This window comes from Odocoileus virginianus, chromosome 2, assembly GCF_023699985.2.
Source record: "Odocoileus virginianus isolate 20LAN1187 ecotype Illinois chromosome 2, Ovbor_1.2, whole genome shotgun sequence".
In the NCBI taxonomy this organism is placed as follows: Eukaryota; Metazoa; Chordata; class Mammalia; order Artiodactyla; family Cervidae; genus Odocoileus; species Odocoileus virginianus.
Genome location: NC_069675.1, coordinates 18,305,146 through 18,328,264, shown reverse-complemented (window position 1 = coordinate 18,328,264; position 23,119 = coordinate 18,305,146). Strand labels below are relative to the sequence as shown.

The window sequence follows — 23,119 nt, the reverse complement described above, 5'->3', positions numbered from 1 at the left end:
AGTTTTATCACTCAGACTACACTGTAAGCCCCTATAGGGAGCAGTTATGTATTAGTTACATAACATACACATTTGTTACTTACTGTCAGTTCCTGTTCCAAGTGCTTTGCAAATATTAACTTGCATAATTATTCATCTTTGTATGTTGCAGAGGGTCTAGCATGTGCTTTGCATGTGGGACACATAAAATATTTGTGGGATGAATTTCGGTACCATTTAAGCATTTCCAAGTGACTGTGGCTGTTCTTCTGGTTGGAAAGTTGCCTTGGGGAAATTTATTTGGGGAATAATCCGACACTGGGTGCAAGTTTAAAGAAATTATTTTAGCCATACTTAGGCCAGAAGAATTGATGCTTTTGAACCGAGGTGCTGGAGAAGACTCTTAAGAGTCCCTTGGACTGCAAGGCGATCAAACCAGTCCATTCTAAAGGAGATCAATCCTGAATATTCATTGGAAGGACTGATGCTGAAGCTGAAACTCCAATACTGTGGCCACCTGATGCAAAGAACCGATTCATTGGAAAAGCCTCTGATGCTGGGAAAAATTGAAGGCGGGAGAAGGGGACGACAGATGATGAGATGGTTGGATGGCATCACCGACTCGATGGACATGAGTTTGAACAAGTTCCGGGAGTTGGTGATGGACAGGGAAGGTTGGCGTGCTGCAGTCCATGGGATTGCAAAGGCTATAAGAAGTGATTCAAAGCAGTTAATGTTTTCCTTTCTGCCGGGACCCGCGCTCTACTCAGAAATCTAAGACTGGGGAAAAGGGAAGACCTTGGGGCTAGAAGGCAACAGGCCAGGTCCGAGGGCCAAGAGCGGGCGGGGGCGGGGCCTCGGGCGGGGCGGTGCTCCGGGGGCGGGGCCCGACGGCGGGGCGGGGCCGGGGCCGGGGCCTGGGCGGGGCGCGCGACGGCACCGGGCGGCGATGGCGGCGGACGGGGACTGGCAGGATTTTTATGAGTTCCAGGAGCCGGCCCGGAGCCTCCAGGACCAAGAGAACTGTAACGCGAGCCCCGAGGCCGCAGCAGCGCCGGGCGGGGGTGGCGACGGCTTCCCAGCGCTGGCCTGCTACTTGGAGGAGAAGCTGAGCCTGTGTTTCCGCCCCTCGGGTCCGGGTGCCGAGCCCCCGAGGGCGGCTGTGCGGCCCATCACCGAGCGCAGCCTCCTGCAAGGGGACGAGTGAGTGCGGGCCCAGGCCGGGAGCGGGCGGGAGCCTCCCCTGCCCCTCGTCCAGCCCCTCTCGCCCTGCCCACTGGCCCGGGGTCAGCAGCCTCGGCGGGACTCCGACCGCAGGCTCCTCCCCGCTCTCTCCTTCCGCCTCCAACTCTGGAGTCCCGCCCCTCTCAGTTCTCCCACCTCCTTCCTTGAGGCTTTCGGCCTCTGAGCGCCTGGGAATTTAAATCTCGTGTTCTCCTGCCCCTCTACGAGTCCTTACGCCTCCTCCTGCTTCCTGGAAGCCAACCTCTGTTTGATTTTGAGAGGAGTCTTCTTGTACTGAGCCTCATAGTTGCAGATAGTACTTCCTCGGGCACATGTGTAGTCATTCATTCGCTCAACTAGAATTTATTAAGCGCCTGCTACGTGCTGCTTCGCACTGGGAATACCAAGGTGACTGGACATTGCCGCTGTCAAGCAGAGCGCAGCCCAGGGTGGAAGCTAGATTTGTAAACAAACATTTTATGGATGTTACAAACGCACTGATACATGTGCAAAATACAGGAGATTTTGTGCATGTGTGTATGAAGAAAGACTTCATAGAGAAAACTGGATCCTGATGGATGAGTGGGAGTTTGCCTGGCAGGTGAAGAAAGGTTACTAGTATTCTAGCTCAGGGATACAGTGCATGCAAAGGTACTGACGTTGAAGCAGCCTGTATGCCACAGGAGATTATTGGCTTCATTTGAGAGCTCAGGTTGAGAGCGAGTGCCCACAGAGGCAAAAAGGAAAAGATCTAGTTATTAATAGGAAGGATCACCTAGTCTGGTAGGGAGATCGGTGCATAAACAGGTAACTACTGCAGGGCAATGGTCAGAAATTCACCGGGATTTATGAGAGCTAGGAGAATGGAGGGTTATTTAACCTCCCAGAACCCCAGTTATAATTTAGTTAAATAAGGGTTGTTATGCACCATAGTTTTCCTCCAAAAGATACTGAAAGGAATGAGAGTGAGGGATTTGACAATATTGTAATGTAGGGGGAGAGGAGCTCTGGAGAGCCTGAGGGTAAAATTACAGAGTAAACATTGAGGTTGTGGGTAGGGATGGATTTTCGGAGCATTGATGGGATGGATAGAATAGAGGTTAGGGAAGAATGCTTCAGCTGAAGCTCCAATACTTTGGCCACCTGATGCGAAGAGCCGACTCACTGGAAAAGACCCTGATGCTGGAAAAGATTGAAGGCAAGAGGAAAAGGGATGAGATAGTTGGATGGCATCACAGATTCAATGGATGTGAGTTTGAGGAAACTCTGGGAGATGGTGAAGGACAGGGAAGCCTGGTGTGCTGCAGACCATGGGCTCACAAAGAGTCAGACTGAGCGATTGAGCAACAACAAAGAATGCTTGAGAAGAAGGCTCCTTGGGCAAAGGAAGGGGCTTGTCATTTGATGGTTTTCTTTCCTTTGTGAATTAGAAGATTTATCAGGAGGAGGGAGCTGGGAATGGAGGCCAGTGGCTTAGCCAGCAGTGGTTCAGGGCCAGCTCTGTTTAGAGATCATGTCTTTTCACTGGTCCCTCTGTACAGTGTTCAGCCCCGGCATAGAAGGAAGAGTTTATGATTGGATATTATATACACAGATATGCAAGCTTCCCAGGTGCCTCACAGTGATGAAGAATCCCCTGCCAGTGCAAGAGACACAGGTTTGATCCCTGTGTTGGGAAGATCCCCTGGAGTAGGAAATAGCAACCCATTCCAGTATTCTTGTCTGAAGAATCCCATGGACAGAGGAGCCTGGTAGGCTACTCTCCATAGGATCACAAAGAGTTGGACACGACTGAGCCTGCAGTCAGTGGCAAAAGACATTTTAAGCAGTCTATTCCCCCAAAGAAGATAGTGTTATGCATAGATTTATATACTCAGAATCACTAGACTCAGGATGTACTCTGGATTTTAAAATCATTTATTATATATTTGGGTTTATCAAGAGTAGCTTATCAAAACGAATTAGTGGTTTGTACACAGATAAGATTCCCTATTTTTCATTCACCTGTCCTGTCTGAAAAGGAGTGTGTTTTAGCCTTTGCTTAATTAAACCTTAGGTTGATACAAAACTTTAGTTACTCTTGATAATGACTTCTCGTAGATATTACATTGGTGGTGCTGCATGTTGCTTGATTTGGGAATGCGTAAGAAATCAATCTTTTCTAAGCAGGAGTTGCCTACCACTCTCATGGTCTCTGTTCTGTTGCATAAACATGCTCTCCATTGCTTGATAGAGTTCAAATTCCTGTTCCTTTCACTAGAGAGAGTTGAGAATTCTTTCACTCAGATAGGGCCCTGCCTTAGGGCACTTTATTCTTTTCTGAGTCCCAGTTTTAGTTTTGGTTACATACAGATTGTGCTTATTGGCTAAAGTTTTACTTTAGAAGGGTCTAGTGAGGGACTGAATGTCAGTGAGACTTTGACCTCCTTTGGAAAAGAGCTGCCCTGCTAGTTGTTTATGACTGGCTGTAATGCTTTATGATAAGGATGAAGGCAGTTTCTGTCTTGATTGGAGTATTCTAGAAATTTTTCAGTTAATCCAGCCTTGTGTCCTTTCAACCACAAATGTTCTGGCCTTGGTGAAGATAGAGGACTGTGACTTGTCCTTCATTTTCTTGGGAGATCAAATTCACCCACAGTCAATGATTCTACATGAAATCTTCCGCCCCACTTGTCCTTTTATTATGGCCTCAATTAAGAAGGAAAAAACAGCAGACAAAACAAACCTCAAAAACTCTGGACCGTCTTCACCTACTAGAATATCCTCGTGATTCCTGACCAGGGTTAGGTGTATGGTCAGTCATTTAGTATTTGAAAGTTTTCTACCTGGGACGAGGTGGGCCAGCAAGTTTAGTAACCCACAGTGTTTCCAATTTGAGCATATTGGCATTAGAGGAAATGAGGATTCCAGCAGAGAGGAGGATAGGAATGAACTATGCTTATGAGGGATTTGCTGGGTAAATGAGCCAGTTTTCTTGAGATTTTTGTGTTCACATATTCATGGAGGCTAATATGCATTCAACAGCCAAATGTCATTTGGGGATTTTCTGTTTTTGGCAGTTGTGGTCCCATTGCTTCTCTTTAGCACCAAATTCCAGTTCATTAGATCAGTATGTTGTTTCTCTGTTTTGAAGCTTGCATTCTTATTTTTATAATCCCAGTGGTCTTATTTTTGTATCCTAGTATCTTACACACTTAGAAAAAAAACCCACCCAATTTTTTAGTGGCTTATTCACAATTAGATACTTGTTAAAAATGTTACCTTTTTTTTATGACTTGTATGTGTGTATCTCTGACCATTAAACAGCTTATTTGTGTAATGTTTAGCTTTACTTACACTAATTAAATTTAATTTCATTTATATTTCTGAACTCTTTTTTTTCATATAATGCCTTTTAAAATAATGCTGGTTATTACTTTGGGACTGAAACTGAACTTTGGTCATGAAATTGGTTTGCAGTCCTTATTTTGGTGTGGTTTGGAACTTTCATCAATATGACTCATTTGAATGAATGCTTCGAGTAATAGCGCTGGAAGAAATGTCAGCCATCCTAATCCAAGCTTCTTGTTTTAAAAAGAGCAGCTAATACCTGCAGAAGTTAAAGTACATGGTCAGAGACTGATTGAGGATGAATGGAGATAAGAGTCTATTTTCTGAATTTAGTCAAGTGCTCTTTCCATTTTACTCTGTTGCCTCCCCAAAATTCTGTTTGTTAATAAGGAAGAGTAATTGCATTGGGTATAATCTGTGTATTTTATTGTGAACTCCCTTTCTTTCCCTTTTCATCTTATCTTAGTCTTACACTATAAATTAGATATTAAGCCCTAGTCTCATTTTGAGGCTGAATTCCTTCTCCTGGAAATTCTTTCTCATTGGTTAAAGAGAGATTATTCACTATGTGGAATAGTCTATTTGTTTGGAAGTTATGAAAGAAAAATGTTTATAAAGCACAGTGTATTTACTACCTGTTTTGGCTTAGGAAACACGACTTAACTTTCCTGTGCTTTCGTTTCCTAATCTGTAAAATAGGGATGATAATGGTTCTTCATGGTACTCCTTTTGAGGATTGAATGAGCTAATGTAAGTAAATTGCTTAGAATATGTGTAAACGGTTTAGGTAATACCTGTCATAGCAGACAGTGAAAATGTTAGCCGTTGACTTTGTGAGTTTTCTGTTCCATGTTGTCTTCCCTTAGGACTTGTCAGCCCGATGGTTGGTTTTTCCTTTAGTCTTATTCAGGAGGCTCTGGTTTGTTGATGCTTTTCTGAGAAACAGTAGGCCTCCTGTTTTTTTTTTTTTTTTTTTTTGCTGTGATATTTTTTGTTCTCTCTTTCACTGTAGTACTAGATACCTGTTTAATAATGATAGACAGAATGTTAACTTTCATTGATTGTAGTTTTTTTTTTTTTTTTTTTTTTAAGGATTTGGAATGCCCTGACAGATAATTACGGAAATGTAATGCCTGTAGACTGGAAGTCATCCCATACTAGGACCTTGCATTTGCTTACTCTGAATCTCTCAGAAAAAGGGGTAAGTTAGGATTTGCACCAATAGTTTCTGAATAACTGATTCTGATAATGGAACTAAAAAGTAGTGTTTCTATCTAACTGCAATTCATTGAGTTGCTTCTTATTTCCAGGCTTATGGCAAGTGAAGTGGTCTTCTTTTGCCGTCTTGGTTTTTGCTACTGTCCACTTGCTAACTTTTCTCTCCAGTTCTTCCTTAGCACACATTCAGCTTTTTTATGTTTAGCTAAATTTTCATCACCTGTGTATGAACAGCAATGATTAGCATTTTTTCCCCTAGCTTAAATAACATAGCTTTGATATGTTGTGAATACTCAGTAAGAACATTAGGCTTTGATTTAATATATGGAGGATCCTAGAATGTCTACACAGAGTTAGCTTTCTGATGAATTTAATGCTGGATATAACATGTTTGAATACTGGAGAACCTTTAAAAGACACTTCAAGTCTTGGTGTTTTGATGTGTTCTTGGCTAACTGTTGTATGTCTTGGAATTGTAAAGTGAAGACACCTTGAGTAAGGAGTGTGAGCACAGCTGGAAGGACAGCAAAGGAGACAGAAAAGGGAAGAGAACGGCTTTAAGTGGAAAATCACAGTGTGGTTTAACGCTGATGAGAAAGGAGGCCAAATGGAAGTTTCAGGGCCGGACTATTTAAATTCTTCATCAAATAGCAGTGTGAACTCATGCCAGGTCTTTTGGCATGCTCCTTATTTCATTAAGTGTATTTGTGTAATTTCTGGGAGTATAATGCACTGGGACTGTATTTTAAATAGTATTGTTAATGTTTTCTGAAACAATTTTCTTAAAAGTGTGATTCAGAAAAGCTTGCTGCCTACTATTTCTAGTAAAATATAGGATTCTGACTATATTTCTTTGTATTCTAGTACATACAGGATTTATTTGTTCCAGTTATTAATCTCCTTAAGCTGTTTTGCAGGCTGACCTGACATACATTTAGGGGCAGGAATAAAGCAAAATATCTTATCCTCTGTCTTCTGTTTATTTGGATCTTAGCTATCATTCTGGGCTTAGTTCAAGTTTCCCTTCCTCTCTGAAGCTGCCTATTACTGTTTTAGCCTTTGCTGATCTCATGGAATTATATAATTTTAGAGTTGGAAGGGACTTTAAAGGACACTTAATCCAACCTCTCACTTGGGGGGGATTCCCCATTTACAGCATCTCTGACAGATGGTCATGCAGCCACAGACTAAATCCCAGCAAGGAAGGAAAATGCACTCCTCTCTGTGGGAATCGTCACACTTGTCGGGGTGTGAAAATCGTAAAGGACTTACATGTCCTGCAGAGCTTGACCCCCAAGTCTCCTGGGTGCTGGTTCTCACAGCACTTGATCTGTGTCTTAAATCATCATTGGTGTCTCTTAATAATTATGTTTGTGGATCTGTCATTAGATTGTAACTTCCTGGTGGATGTCTTTGTATGTGTCTTCTCAGTAACTATCACGGTGCCTGGCACATAGTGAGAACTAAGACAAGTGTTTGTTGGGTGAACAAATGAATCATCTCATCAGTAAGACTATAGGGTCAGAGACCATGGTGGAAAGTTTTAAAAACTGTTTTCTATGTTACGTGACATAGTGCTGTATCCACAATAGCCAGCCAGTGAGTACTTTTTTGTTTGACATGATAAAAAATGGTAGAGGAGATCTTTTTGTAGTTTCAAAGAGAAGTACCTTATTCACATGAACAGCACATCTAATCCAGTTCTACTGAATATTGTTCTTTGGTTACCTCTTGGGGTGTCACTCCCTTTATCTGCCTTTTGACTGTTTTCAGTGCCAGAGCAATGGCATAACCAAAGACAGTGATTAGTAGTGACCTGGAGTTTAGTACTCATGCTCATTGTAAAAGCTCACCTGGAGAACCCAGTAGGGTAAAATGGACAAATGATCATCTCACATCTGAGTATCTTTTTTTTTAAATTAATTTTATTTGTTTTTGTTTGCACTGGGTCTTTGTTGCTGACAGCGGGCTTTCTCTAGTTGCGGCAAGTGGGGACTGTTTTCTAGTTGCAGCTCGAGCATTTCTCATTGCGGTGGCTTTTCTTGTTGCGAAACACAGGCCCTAGGGCCCTTGGGCTTATTTGCCCCATGGCGTGTCACATCTTCCCGGACCAAGGATTGAACCTGTGTCTTCTGCGTTGGCAATCAGATTCTTAACCATTGGACCACCAGGGAAGTCTTAACATCTGTCTATCTTCACATGATTACGCAGGTGATGAATACAACTAAGATGAGATGTCTAGTTCTTGGGAATGAGTAGCACATGTTAATTTCCTGAAGAATAAATGCACACCAAGGAACTATGCAGGAAGCAACCATGTTATTCTATTAGGTAGCGTATAATTAATTTTTTTAACCTGGGAAGTTGCCAACTGTGTGCCCTATTATTTACATAACTGAATTATGCAAAATTTATCTTTTGAAACCATTCTTTAGATTATTTCAACTGTAAAACAGGGTTTGTATGAAATTTTTTTTGACCAAGGGGGAAGAGATTTATTTTGCATTAGGATGAGACAAACAGGAAACTACAGCTCCCTGGATTTCTGTTTTTAATTTTTTTTTAAAATTGATGTTCAAGATGGGACACTTCTAAATGTGATAGGTCTTTTCTAGAGGAAGGCAACTGGTACGTTCCAAATTCTTATAGGGGCACATTTTTTCCATTTGAGGCAGCTTCTGTTTCGTACAGGAAAACAGAGCCACGGCTCTGTATCTAAACCTGGCATGGAAAGGAGTGATGGGAATGCTTGGCAAAGACAAGGCACATTGATGCCTAATGGGAGCGTGAAGAATGATACCCATGACAGCCAAGGTTAGTTTTCAAAGCCCGAAAGGGATTCCAGCCCTTAGCATATGCCATCTCTGTGGGGAATGGGCTTGGCTCCCTCTCTGGAAAGATGTTCTGGGATTATTATTTCTGTTGTCATGGAAGTTTATTCTAATGGCTTATTGGTATCACTCATGTGTTTTGGCAGTAGCTGCAAACCTGTTCTAAATCCATTGCCATTCTTGATCATGCTTAAGTGATATCATGCTTCTGAATTGTTTTGCCTTAGGAACATCTCCTGAGCCATATTCTTCCTCCTACCATGCATGTTTCTTTAGAAACCGGGACTTTGTTGAATGCATCTTTGTATATTCAAGAGTAGAAATAGAAGATAATAAATGTGTTCTTTAGGAGTAATTTTAAAACTTTCACTTGTCTATTAAGGGGAAAAAAATAAGACAGAACTGTGGTCCTCAAGTTACAGCACAGAACTGTAATTTGAGGGGAGGAGAGTGCTGAAGTTTTAGGGTCAGTGAGTGTAATTCTTAGGGTTACTCTACGTCATCATCCATCCTTATGTGGCCCGTTTCGTCTCTCCTTCTACAGTCTTGAAATTAAACATCCTCTCTCATCAAGAGCCAGATCTCTTGACCTTTCTCCTTTCTTATTAACAGGATAACTTAGTTTAAAAAAGTAAACTAAAGCTACAGAACTTAACATGAAAAAGCAGTCTGTCCCCTACTTACCTTATCATCCTTGATTTCCACTTACCTGTAGCAGCCACTTTCAGCTACTTCAACTGTTTCTTCTAGCAGATAAAATTCTCCTGTCATTTTACTTAATTTTATTCTTCAACTTTAGACTTTATCCATTGACTTTCAACCCAGAGGATGAGGGTTTAGCAGTCTGAGTCGTCCCTCTCTCCAACCATAACCCTCACAAAAACTTTGGTTTTCCCTCATCGTCCCAGTATAATTATGTCAAAATATTTCGTTGCATCTTCACTTGTATTGACTGTTTAAATGTTCACATTTAAACATTTAAGTACGTTTTATGATGGTGTTTCCTCTTGTAATATTTTTCCTTCGGGTCATAATAATTGCCTTTTTGTGGTTAATTTAGGTTATCATCAGCTCACTAATTCAACCTCAGTAGAGCCATAAAGCTCACTTTAGTAAATGAAACACACTGGGCAACCTGTCAGTCTCTCTCTTCTTTCCCCTGTGTTTTTCTTGATTCTTTCTGCAGTAACAATTCTAATCGGAACCAGTTACTGTCTGGTTTAACTCTGTAGCCATCATCCTGTTGTTACAAGAATCCCCTCCACCTCTTTCTTGGGTTAGATCCAGTGTCTGCTTCCTTTTTGGTTTTCCTCCTGGTTTTAATGGAGCATGTTCTGGAGTAGCTTTCTGGGAAAGGTTACATGAGAGGTAAATTCTTCTAGAACGTCCCAGCCTGATGGTTCGGTGAGAAACCTGACGAGGAGGTGCAGCGCGGCCTCGCTGTGTGTGGTGGTAGATAGGGCGGGAGGGCTGCGGTGGCTCCTCCCCTGGCCTGATGTTGTGAGAGGCTGCGCACTGGGGTTTTTCCCCTGGGATTTCTCACCTGCAGGTTTTTTTACTCTGTGGTGTGTGTTTTCCATTAAATGTGAGACCTGTGAGAAACTACCAAGGTAGTGGGGACCTACATCCATCCAATTGTGTCTTCAATTTTATATATATATAGTATATATACACACACACACATATACAATTATATATATATGCATATGTATATACTTACGTGTATGTATATATAAATGATTTTCCCAAGTAAAATACTATCTTTTTAAATTATATACTATCTGTTAGAAATACGTGATCATGGACTTCCCTGGTTGTCCAGTGGTTAAGAGTCTGCCTGCCAATGCAGTGGCCACAGGTTTGATCCCTGGTCTGGGAAGATCCCACATGCTGTGGACCAGCTGGGCCCATTCTCCGCAACTCTGGCAGCCCTCTCTCTAGAGCTTGTGCTCCGTAACAAGAGAAGCCACAGCCTTGAGAAGCCCACACACCACAGCTCGAGAGCAGTCCCTGCTCGCTGCAACTAGAGAAAGCCTGTGTGCGGCCATGAAGACCCAGGGTAGCCAAAAGTAAATAATAATAAAAAATACACGGTTGCTTCTTACGTAATTCCTTGCCCATCTCTTCTCTGAGAACTCAGTTTCCACTCTATCTGACGAATAGAGTTCTAATTTCAGTTTCATTCATCGTCTGGATGGTCATGTCATGATGGATAGAGGATAGCTAGATGATCGCTTGTCCATTTTAAGCTGCTGGGTTTTCCATGTTAGGCCTTTGCAGGTAGTAAACTCGAGGCCATTATTATAGGAACTGTTGATATTGGCACGGGCAGGTTAGAGGACACCGTATGAGCTAGACATGGTGAGATACCCTGGGGGTGCCAACAGCAAGCAGCCCTTCAGCATGAGCCTTAGGCATGAAGAGAGGTCAGGAGAGGAGCAAGCTGCCGGGACCTGTGGGGAGAAGCCACGCAGGCGAGGCCAGCTCGCCAGGTGCTGCAGCCTTGGGAGTCTGGTGGGGACAGACAGCAGAATATATGCCCAGACTTCTCGCCCAGCCCTGCCCCACCTTCTGGCTCCTGCTAGTATCTGCTAGTGTGTTAGGCCACTAGGAAATCGAAACTCAAGGGTATCCTTTGCTGTAGTCCATAAAGGTCAGTGTTCTACTGGAAGGGCTAAGTATGACCCTTGTAGACGGTTCCCTTCTGCCAAGAATTTGATTGCTTGTCTTTCACTGTATTAGACGTTAGTCTGCAAGTAACAGACTTTGTTTTCTGTGGAATTTTGACATATACCAATCTTCCTATTAGATCATTAATTAAATAACATTTGCTACTAACCCTGTCTGTCCCCCCAACCCCGTTTGCTGTAATTCTCTACAAATTGCTGTAGAATACCAGATATTTTCATACTTCCTGGACCCTCCTCCCCATGAAATAAACAACAAGGTATATGTCCGTTTGGGCAAAAGGGAATGTATGCAGCCCCCTAGCCGTTTCATGTTTGTTCTGCATTCCTCTCCTTTCTGTCTGAGGTGGCTGTGCAATGTACCTCACATACTGCCTGGCGCAGAGTAACTGTAACGAGGTCTGCCTTTTGAACCTCTCCGCAGATGCTTCCCTTGGCAGCCCTCTGGACCCAGACACTTTGACTTTGTTGTGATCAGAAGTCCCTGCTTTTAACAGTGGGTCGTTTTTGTCTTTAGATGAGTGACAGCTTGCTCTTTGACACCTCAGATGATGAGGAGCTGAGAGAACAGCTGGACATGCATTCAATCATCGTCTCCTGCGTCAACGATGAGCCCCTCTTCACTGCAGACCAGGTACAAAGGAGAGTCCCCTCCATCAAGGAAAGGGAACCTCGGCTGCAAAACCATTTCTTAGTGTGGCCAGTAAGTGACAGGTTGTTGGAACTGACTTATTTTCCCTGTGTTTTCTGGTAATATAGGCTTAACAGCTTCTGAGGAAAGAAGAAAGTATATGTAATCTGAAGCAGATGGATTATGTTAGTTGGGAACATCTTTCAATATATGCAGTTTTCCAAGATAGGCTTTGTTAAAACAGTATAGCAGGTTACTTTAAAAGAAGGCTGTTGCTTCCACTGGAATCAGAAAAAATACTATAATTTTTCCTCTTTCATTAGATTTGAGCAGACATGGGAAAACTACATCTGTGCAGAAATTACCTAGTTTCTCTAAAACCTATGAAGAAGTCATTAGCACTTACTAGAAGTCCTTATTGTATACCCAGGAAAGAAGTGAGCATTATTCCTGTGGAATGCTCTAATAATGTCAACCCTGTATTCATTTAAAACCTGTTGAATCAGCTTACTCATTTTCTGAATACTCCTCCCACTTCTGCTGTATTGTCAAACTGTGGTGCAAGAACTTCTTCCTGAAATCATGTTCCACAGCTACTGAAACTGTGAGTTCTGTATTTTTAGGTTGGAAAGATGAGGTCAGTAAAGAGATGTATGATGACAAGATTGGGAGGGGTACATTAAAAATGTGTCATCCTGACGCTCCTTCATCATATTTGTGGTTGGGTCATCCTAGGCTTGAAGGGAGTGTGGTGCTTAAAAAGCAGGATGGTAAGTTAGATGACTGAGTGCAGGAAGACCCTGATACTCTGGGGAGAGGTGTGACCCTGAGAGTTCATCGCCTGGTCGGTTCTGTGCCTGAAAACCAAGCTGTCCCTGCTTTTACTGACAGAAACAGATTCTTTGGCTCTTTCAGCGTCTTGTTTTTGTGTTTATTATTTTTTGTGTTGGTTTTTTTTTTGTTTTGTTTTGTGTTTAGAAATGCCTGTTTTGGGAACTCTTCTTACTAAATTAGTGTAATCCCCACTCCTTCAGGTTTGCTTCTATTTTTCCTTGGTGCTGAAAGGGTTAAACTTGCTTCATATTGTATTTTTTCCCTAATAGTTTTTTTTTAAAAACTCTTAAGTCTATTTTTTTAAAATTTATTTTTATTGAAGTCTAGTTGATTTACAGTATTGTGCTAGTTTCAGATATACAGCAGAGTGATTTGTTTATACATAATGTATGTATATATCTTCATTATTGAGATTTGTTATAACTTATTATAGTGTATATATTATAATATATAATAAATATATTGAATATAGTTCCCCGTGCTATACAGTGAATCTTTATCTTATTTATATATATGATAGTGTGCATCTGTTATTTCCATACTATTAATTTATCCTACCTCCCCTTCCTCTTGGTAACCATGTTTGTTTTTTGTTTTTTTTAATGGCAAACTTTTTTTTTTTAGCCACGTGGCATGTAGGATCTTAGCTCCTTCACCAGGGATTGAACCCTTGCCCCTTGCAGTGGAAGCATGGAGTCCTAACCACTAGGCCATCAGAGAAGTCCCTAAATATCCCTTTATCTTCCCTTGAATTAAATAAATGAAATTCTTTTTCTGTTGTTAAAGGAAAACTTTCCTGCCAAAGCCAGAGTTTCTTGCTTTATGTGTAAAGGTTTTTTACACTGTTGCATTTCATACATTTTATGTCAGTTTTATTAAATAGCTTTAGATTGAGTAGTTGGATGTGGCATATGGTAAATTCTCTGTCACTGGCTTTCTTTTAACTATAACTGTGATCCAGTTCTGGCATGTCTCAAGTAGATTATGCGTGTGTGTGTGTGTTTAATATTTCCTTATCCGTGGCTGCTCTGGGTCTTCGTTGCTGTGCTGACCTTCTCTAGCTGTGGCAAGTGGGGGTTACTCCCAGGCTTTGGCACTTGGGCTGCCCATTGTGCTGACTTCTCTTGCTGAGGATCACAGACTCTGGAGTTCAGGCTCAGAAGTGGTGGTGTATGGGCTCTGTGGCCCCTCATCATGTGGGATCTTCCCAGACCAGGGATTGAACACATGTCCTTTGCATTGGCAGGTGGATTCTTAACCACAGAACCACCAGGGAAGTCCTATGCACGTATTTTTAGCAGCACCTCTCAAGAGATTACAAGATCTGATAGGGCCAACTCATGTGTGCTGAGTGTCTTCAGTCATGTGCCGTTTACTTTTGTGTTTAGTATATTGTAATTTTTTTTTTTATAAACCTCGTGTACTCTTAGAAACTTTTGATTATTCAAAACACTGACTCCTGCGCACTGCTGGTTAATATAGAATTGAGGGGCTTCTACTCTGGTTGCTGCAGACGAGCATTGTATTACAGATGGACCGTTTTACCTGTGTGTATTTGACTAACAATGGTTTGTATATTTTGGAAGGTGATTGAAGAAATTGAAGAAATGATGCAGGAATCACCAGATCCAGAAGATGATGAAACGCCTACCCAGTCAGATCGGCTTTCAATGCTTTCCCAGGAAATTCAAACTCTTAAGCGGTCTAGCACAAGCAGTTATGAAGAGAGTAAGAACCCTCACCTGAGTTAGTGCTGCCTGTGGCCTCCGTGTACCTCAGCCGCATAGCGTGACCACCTTCGGGAACCTCTGGTTCTCACAGGCTGGGTTGCATACTCTTCCCCTCCTTACTCCCCCCGGTGGTACTCAGGGCATTTGTTTATCTTTGCTTAGGGACTGTGTCATACTTACCTTTGAATCCTGTATTTGTCTGCTTGGGCTGCTGTAGCAAAATACTGTGGGCCGGTGGCTGAAACCACAGAAATTTGCTTCTTGCTAGTTCTGGAGGCTAGAGATCTGAGACTGAGGTGTTAGCAGGTCTGATTTCTTCTGAGGCCTTTTCCTCTGTCCTCACGTGGACTTTCCTGTGGTGTATCTGTGTCCTCATCTCATTTTTAAGGGCATCAGTCACATTGGATTAGGGCCCACCCTAATGGTTTAATTTTAACTTCATTATCTCTTTAAAGATGCTATGTCCAAGTATAGTCATATTCTGAGGTGCTGGGGTTAGGGCTTCAACAATGTCCTGTTTCTCTAGTATTTCCTTAGAATAAAGGAAAGTGCTGAGAAAAACCTGAAAAGGGTCTTCAGGGAATCGTCTGCTCTTCATCTTCCCAATTCTCAGTAAAATTCACACACTGGGGCATGTGTGTTTAAGTATGTATTTAGCTTAATTCTTCCAAATAGACTTTCCCTCTCTCCAGAAGTGCCCCAGAACCCTGCTCAGTGGTCTGTGATTTCTTTTCAGTACAGTGATTTCCCGTACTCTCTCTCTGCTTTCGTGTTCTTTTCCTTGCACAAGCTTGTTAAGTCTTGACTGAAGTACTGTTGATGGAACTGTTGATTTTAGACGAGTAAAAAGTTTTGTTACACTTCTCTTCTCAGCCATTTGAGAAGTAACTTCCCCCACCTACCTCTACTCAGACCTGCCCACCAGGAGCCTGAGGAGTCTGAGACAATTACAAACAGTTTAATTGCTCAGAATATGATGTTTTTCCTCTTTGGTGAGAAACACTTTGCTGTGCTGCCTTGAAACATTTTGGTCTCAGTGTCGCTCTGCTTTGCTTTTCGGTCACAGGGGTGAAAAGGTTGTCGGTGTCTGAATTAAATGAGCTGCTGGAAGAAATCGAGACGGCCATCAAGGAGTACTCCGAAGAGCTGGTGCAGCAGCTGGCCCTGCGAGACGAACTGGAGTTTGAGAAAGAAGTGAAGAACAGCTTTATTTCTGTTCTCATCGAAGTGCAGAACAAACAGAAAGAGCACAAAGAAACAGCCAAAAAGAAAAAGAAACTCAAGAACGGCAGCTCTCAGAACGGGAAGAACGAGAGGAGCCACATGCCCGGCACAGTAAGTGGTGGTGTGTGGGTGGCGCGACACGCTGGAAGCGGCCTCCGTGAGGCCAGCTGAGGCGGGCAGGACCCCCATGTGCAGGAGCAGGGCGTGGGGGGTCTTCACCGGAGAGCAGAAGGATCGTGTTCAAGACTACCAGTGTACTCTGCTCCTTCCGAAAGGTGCTTTCCTGTGGCGAGGGTATGATGGTTCTCTGGATGACTCAGTGCTGAAATGTGTAGGAGGAGGGAGGTAAAGAGAAGGAAGAGAGGGGGAATCAAAGAGAATGTGTGAAGGAAAAGCTTTAGCAGGTGACCATTTCAATACATGAAAGTGTTAATAGGGGTTTTTTATATTTGGCTGGTGGGCAACTGAATGATAGTGCTTTCTTGTTTTTGCTTAGCCCTTGTGAGTTATATAGTAAGAAATGGGGTGCTTTTAGAGGTAGTTGAACTATATGGAGCCTAAAAGCAGAGGTTGACATTTAAATCATTTTCTCCTGATTTATGAGTGAAGTTGGAATGAGAGGATGTTGCAGGCAGTTTCATGACATTACCCATTTGGCCTAGTATTTGACAGGCCAGACTATTACTGACTGGTGAAAACAACTTGAGGATATTTGAATCTTTGACTTTTGGTACAAAGCTTTTTGTTTTCTGCTTTTCATTTTCCATAAGTGGTGCTGTTAATTTCACTTGGTGAAACTTCATTGTAAATGTTAACTATTAAGTATTTGAGATACATTTCCTGTTGGTCTTATGAGCATTTCATTTTTCTTTGATAAGTTGAGACCTTGTATCTTGCCACCTTTATGTTTGCATGTGAAGAAGTGTTGGTTTTATTTTAAACTTGAATGGTTGGACAAAGGGATTCGTTTTCTAAATGGATTGTACCTTTTAAATTCACGATAGTGATAACATGATAATGCAAATTATATCAAACTGGCTGTTACGGCTTGCAGTTATAAAAATTATGTCTTTGACTAAGTCTGATTTATTCTTTCTAAAGAATGCTTATCAGAGAAATAGATCTCATTGATCAGACTCTGATAGAATCCAGGAAAGAGCATGGCAGTTCTGGGATGTGGAACCACCAATGAGAGTTAATACAAACCAAAAAGAATCTTACTATTTAGCCCATTCAGTATACTGTCTTTGGCCTATGAGTATATGCACATTTTCTTAGTTTAATGTTATTTGTACACAGAAAAGACATAGTTTATAAACAGAATTTGCAAAAGTTGCGAGATATGTGGAACAAAATATTTGTTAGAAATGGTGATATTGTTTAAAGTGTTTAGTGACTTCTAGAGACAACTCTGAAGAAAACAGCACCCACCAAACAAAAAATCCCCACCAAAACATTCCCCAAACCAGAACATTTGTTTGAGTATACAGCCTTGGATAAAGTTTGCTTTAAAATATTAGGAACAGTATTTTGTGTCTCAAATTTTTAAAAAAATTGTACCCTTTAAATTGTCCTTTTATGCAGGTGTGATTAAATAAAATGCTTAGTTAAAAAGTCATAGCGTGGTTGGTAATTTCTGCTTATCTACTTTTAGGGATTACATGTAATTCCTCCACTTATTTGTGTTAACATTTAGGTGAGGAAAATAAATGTATCCCTAGAGTAGTTTAAATGCTTCTTTTTCTAACTCCCATTTAAAAAGGGTTTGAGTGGATTCATTGTGTGATTTTACATGGTATTTATGTTGAGAAATGGATTTGACAAGGCAACGTTTAGGTCTTATTTGAACCTTTATTAGCCTTGAAATAGAGTCATAGGAACAGTAATTCGCCGCCCCCCCCCCCCCCCCCCCCCCAATATTTGGACATGTGAAGTTACTTCTTGAGTCCTGATCTGCTATTTGTGTCAAAACCTTTGATTAGGCTAATAATGGCATCACTAAGCTTGTGGTACTAGTCATCATTATGAAGCTTAAAAGGATGGCAAAAAGCCATTCCACTTGTGACCCAAGGAGCCTGAAATCTATCAAGGATTCTGAAAATAGTGGTCAGCGGCCCAAAGGAACTTTAAAGTGAAATGGCCAGTGGCGAAACAGATTCCAGGATACTGCCTTTCCAGCCCTTTTATATAACATGCAGTTTTGGCAAGGCTTGATCTCTATGGATTGGCTATCACATTTGATGGTTTAGTTGCTCATTCGTGTCCAGCTCTTTTGTGACCCCATGGACTGTAGCCCACTGGAAATGGAAATCCTCTGTCCATAGGATTTCCCTAGCAAGTATATTTCCCTGGAGTGGATTGTCATTTCCTTCTCTAGGGGATCTTCCTGATCCAGGGAATCGAGCCTGCGTCTCTTGCATTGCAGGCAGTCTCCTGCAATGTAGATGGATTCTTTACCAATTGACTCACCAAGGATTGGTGACCCTTTTATAGATATCATGCATTTCTTGTTTTCTAATAACATTGGTCACTTTTTTTCTTTTTACCTTACATATGTTTTATATCTATCAAAGACTTGGATTTCTTCATTAAATGTGGAATAGTTTCCTGCCATTTTCCCTTAAGCACATTTCATTGAAACAGAGCATCAATTTGTAGTACTTTATCCATAATTGCCAACTTGTTCCTTTTGGTACAGAGAGACTGTAGTAAAATATGAGTGTGAATAGAGCAGAGTTTAGGTTTTCATTTTGGATGCATGCTTTGTTTGAAACATTTGCGACAGTGAAAAAAAAATTAGTGGGCTTAGAGATGCTATTCATAAATATTAAGTAAATTTCTGAGTATCTTCAGAAAGTGAAATGTTGATTTAGTTTTTAAAGTGATTCTGTTACATGTTGAATAAGATAAAACCATTCAGTAAACATTTGCAGAGTATCTTTCTTGTGCCAGGTACTGTTGAAGATACAGTGGTGAATGAGACAGGTAAGGCCTCTGGCCTCTTGGAGCTTATATTTTAACAAGGGAGACAGGCACTACACACAGAAAAGCATGACTAGACCTTGTAACTTCAGGTAGTAACAGATTCCATCAAGAAGAGGAAAAGCTTGGTTGAGGCAGTTGCTAGCAGTGCTGTGGGGAGCTGTTTCCAATGTGGTAGTGACATGTCTCTTGCTCCTTCTGGTGGACTGGGCAGGCTGTCCTGTCCCTCTTTAGCTCCCTGTTCAGAGGAGATGTTGGAAGAGTACATCTTCTTCTTGGCTAATGAGACTTGATAGAGTCAGTTCAGTTCAGTCGCTCAGTTGTGTCCGACTCTTTGCAACCCTATGGACTGCAGCACACCAGCCTTCCCTGTCTGTCACCAACTCCTGAAGCTTGCTCAGACTCATGTCCATTGAGTTGGTGATTCCATCCAACCATCTCATTCTCTGTTGTCCCCCTTCTCCTCTTGCCTTCAATCTTTCCCAGCATCACGGTCTTTTCCAGTGAGTCAGTTCTGTGCATCAGGTGGCCAAAGTATTGGAGCTTCAGCTTCAGCATCAGTCCTTCCAATGAATATTCAGGGTTGATTTCCTTTAGGATGGACTGGTTGGATCTCCTTGCAGTCCAAGGGACTCTCAAGAGTCTTCACCAACACCTCAGTTCAAAAGCATCAATTCTAGAGCATCATTTAATAGAGTCAGAGATTTTATTTCCTCTATCCTATTCAACATCTGGAAAAGCAGGAGTGGGGAGTAGAGATTGGAATGGTTGAAGGGCACTGTTAATGGGTTTGGTGGCCCACGTGCATTTCTTTGAACTGACTGTGTTGTGTTGGGCTGTGGCGTGACCATTTGTGCCACTGCTTTTTTCTGCCTTCCTTCCTTTACTGCTTCCACTGTCCTCTTGGGAGATTTCTTTTCCTCTCTCGCTCTTTTTTTTTCTAACTCATTATTCAAAATCATAGTCAGGCATTGTCTTCCTTTCTTAGACCTTTTCTTGATGACTCTTCCTCCAATGCAAAATTGACAGTCCTCTCCTTCTGGGGTTAGTAGTATTCCCCTTAGCTGTTGCTGTTAGTAATGGGATGCCATATTGTAATTTTTTGTTTTCACGTCTGTGTCTGTTATGGTTCCCTGTGGATAGAAAATGTAACTTTATTTAATATATTCCTAGGTCCCACATTAGGTCCTCAATAAATTTCTGATGAATAAATAGAAAAAAAAAAAAAAAAATTTTTTTTTGTTGCAAATCTGTATTTCTGCCTTGGATCTGTCTTCCAGGTACCAAACATTGAGGCTGAATAGCATATTTGTTAAGAACTTTGGGTTAAGAGCTCTGTTTGAATCCTGATCCTGCCCCTGGGTACATACCCCTTTGAATTTTGGAAAGATTAGGTGAAATTATGATGTGTGTAAGAGTAGCATATATCCTGAGTAAATGGTAGTTGTTATATGTTCAGCTGTTTACTAGACATTTCTCCCTGAATATCTTGTGGGCATCAGGAATTTATCTTATCAGACTGAACTCACTGTTTTTCCCAAAGGTGAACTTATTCCTTATACATTTCTTTTGACTATAGCGAAACTATAGTCTCCCCATTCACCAAAAGCAGTGCAATTTTTAGGTCAAAAATACACAGTTTTAAGCAACCATCTTTTCAAATTGTCCTACATAAGTGTTACCCAGTAACAGCATAAGTTGAGTGGCCATTTCCCCAAACCCCCAACGTATGATGGTTATTATTAGCCTTCTCATATATACTGATCCAATAGGCAAATAATGGTTTAATTTATTGACTGTTTGTATTCTTTTGTAAGTTGCCTATTGTGTCACATTTGAGTTGAGGGTACACATACTTCTGCTGTCCTAGTACCATACTCTCTGGTAATCAGTTGCTTAAGTCTTTCCTTAGGAAGGAGTGCAGTCTTTGCAAAGACTCACTCACATTGTTTCCCTAGCACTGCACCTAATTTGTCACTTAATACATATTTGTTAAGTTGAAACTTCACAATAAAGAGGATGGAATCTCAGGATTTGGATTTGTGCTTTGAATTATTGTTCTGTCAGGGATTTTTGGGATGCCAGTCTTCTGCTTATATCAAGTAGATTCACAGGTCATTGAATTTCAGTGGCTGTTTATGGGAGTACAAGAACAGGTTGAAGTACACCAGCTGTCTTTACATTAGTAATTTAAGAGATTAAAGTAATTTAGTGGTGGTTGTCATCTGGAGGTGTCTGAAGTTGTAAAGACATTAGTGTTTACCTGCCTAAAATGGATGTTCTTCCTCCTTCAGAATCCAGTGTTTGTCAATTACAAGTCATGTGCAAGGTTTCTTATTCAAAGTCTAGGTCTGAGAAGATGGGAATGTATACAGTATCTTTTCTGTTGTCCATATTGCACTGAACTTTTGAGAGTTCTAGTGTGTTGCTCTCACCGCCAGCAAAAATATACTGGGTTGTCCGGAGACTTCATCCAGGGTTTCTGTAAGCCGGACTCTGTGACCAACCCAATATAATTGTTTCAGTCCATCCCAGAGAAGCTTATTCTGAAAGTTTCTGGGATAGTAGTCATCAGTGACTCCATTGTAAAAGGAATCATATTACCCTAATTTATTACTTTTGGTGTTGGAGAGAAAACTGCTTAAGGTTGAGGAGGAGCTAGGGCTTGGATGATAGATACTCTTTTTTGTGTATATTTTTATTTCACAGATGCATTGCTCCATCTGTCTGTATGACTCACTTAGCTCATATTTTGACTAACAGTCAATCGATTTTATTTCTCTTTTACATGCAGAAATGCCCCAGTATTAATTTTTCATTTAATCTTGACCAAAACTGACTTTAAGAGGAATTTATTTTAATTTCAGTTCAGTTGCTCAGTCATGTCCAGCTCTTTGCGACCCCATGAATCGCAGCACGCCAGGCCTCCCTGTCCATCACCAACTCCCGGAGTTTACTCAAACTGATGTCCGTTGAGTCGGTGACGCCATCCAGCCATCTCATCCTCTGTCGTCCCCTTCTCCTCCTGCCCCCAATCCCTCCCAGCATCAGGGTCTTTTCCAACGAGTCAACTCTTTGCATGAGGTGGCCAAAGTATTGGAGTTTCAGCTTCAGCATCAGTCCTTCCAATGAACACCCAGGACTGATCTCCTTTAGGATGGATTGGTTGAATCTCCTTGCAGTCCAAGGGACTCTCAAGAGTCTTCTCCAACACCGCAGTTCAAAAGCATCAATTCTTTGGCGCTCATCTTTCTTCACAGTCCAACTCTCACATCCATACATGACCACTGGAAAAACCGTAGCCTTGACTAGACGGACCTTTGTTGGCAAAGTAATGTCTCTGCTTTTTAATATGCTGTCTAGGTTGGTCATAACTTTCCTTCCAAGGAGTAAGTGTCTTTTAATTTCATGGCTTCAGTCACCATCTGCAGTGGTTTTGGAACCCCCCAAAATAAAGTCTGACACTGTTTACACTGTTTCCCCATCTATTTGCCATGAAGTGATGGGACCAGATGCTATGATCATAGTTTTCTGAATGTTGAGCTTTAAGCCAAGTTTTTCACTCTCCTCTTTCACTTTCATCAGACAGCTACTATTATATTATTCTGAAGTTTTTCTAATTTGTGCAGGCAATAAAGCCTAGAAGGAATTGGCATAACTACTTGAATTTGGTGCTCTTTAAATAACAAGGACCTGTGTTTCTGTTGTTCCTTTTTAATTTGGAATTTTAAAAGTTTACATTTGCTAAGATAATTTAGCCCAGGGATTGGCAAAGCAAACTATTGGCTAAAGGCCAAATCAACCCTCTGCCTGTTTTATAAATAAAGTTTTATTGGAACATATCTATGTTCTTTCATTTACACGTGGTCTATGACTTCTTTGGTGTTATAAGTACAGAGTTGAATAGTTGTGACAGAGACTGTATGGGCTGCAAATCCAAAATATCTACTATCTAGCCCTTTATGGAAAAGTTTTCCAATCCCTGATTTAGACTAAAATTTGATAAAATTAAAAATTAGAAGGAAAAAATGTAAGCCTCTTTTAAGTGAGTGTGTAGATAAAAGATCACTGTATTGTGACTAAAATTTACTATAAAACATAGCCTTATTTTAATCTCAGAGTGTGTCGAGTTATTCCTTTCATCAGGGCCCCTCCAGCAGCCTGCGTTATGCCCACAGATGGTGATACTGTCCCTCTCCAAGTCACTTGCCAGGGGTCCCACCTAGTAGCAGACCTTTGTGCTGCGTGTGTCAGATTCCCAGTTGCTCAGTTGTGTCCGACTCTCTGACCCCAGGGGCTGCAGCACACCAGGCTTCCCTGTCCTTCACTGTTTCTCAGAGTTTGCTCACACTCATGTCCACTGAGTCGGTGATGCCATCCAACCGTCTCATCCTCTGTCTTCCCCTTCTCCTCCTGCCCTCAGTCTTTCCCAGCATCAGGGTCTTTTCC

General features: G+C 41.5%; 1 protein-coding gene across 2 annotated transcripts in view; it reads left to right on the top strand.

Moving 5' to 3' along the window:
• Positions 1 to 894: 894 nt before the first annotated feature.
• FEZ2 (fasciculation and elongation protein zeta 2) overlaps positions 895 to 23,119 on the top strand; it is a 43,996-nt gene continuing 21,771 nt past the window's right edge. For both annotated transcript variants that reach the window (XM_020910061.2, XM_020910062.2), the window contains exons 1-5: positions 895 to 1,182; positions 5,626 to 5,734; positions 11,787 to 11,903; positions 14,321 to 14,462; positions 15,531 to 15,799. In XM_020910061.2, the coding sequence (XP_020765720.2) occupies positions 929 to 1,182; positions 5,626 to 5,734; positions 11,787 to 11,903; positions 14,321 to 14,462; positions 15,531 to 15,799 (891 nt within the window). In that variant the 5' untranslated portion in view covers positions 895 to 928. The remainder of the gene's footprint in view (positions 1,183 to 5,625; positions 5,735 to 11,786; positions 11,904 to 14,320; positions 14,463 to 15,530; positions 15,800 to 23,119) is intronic.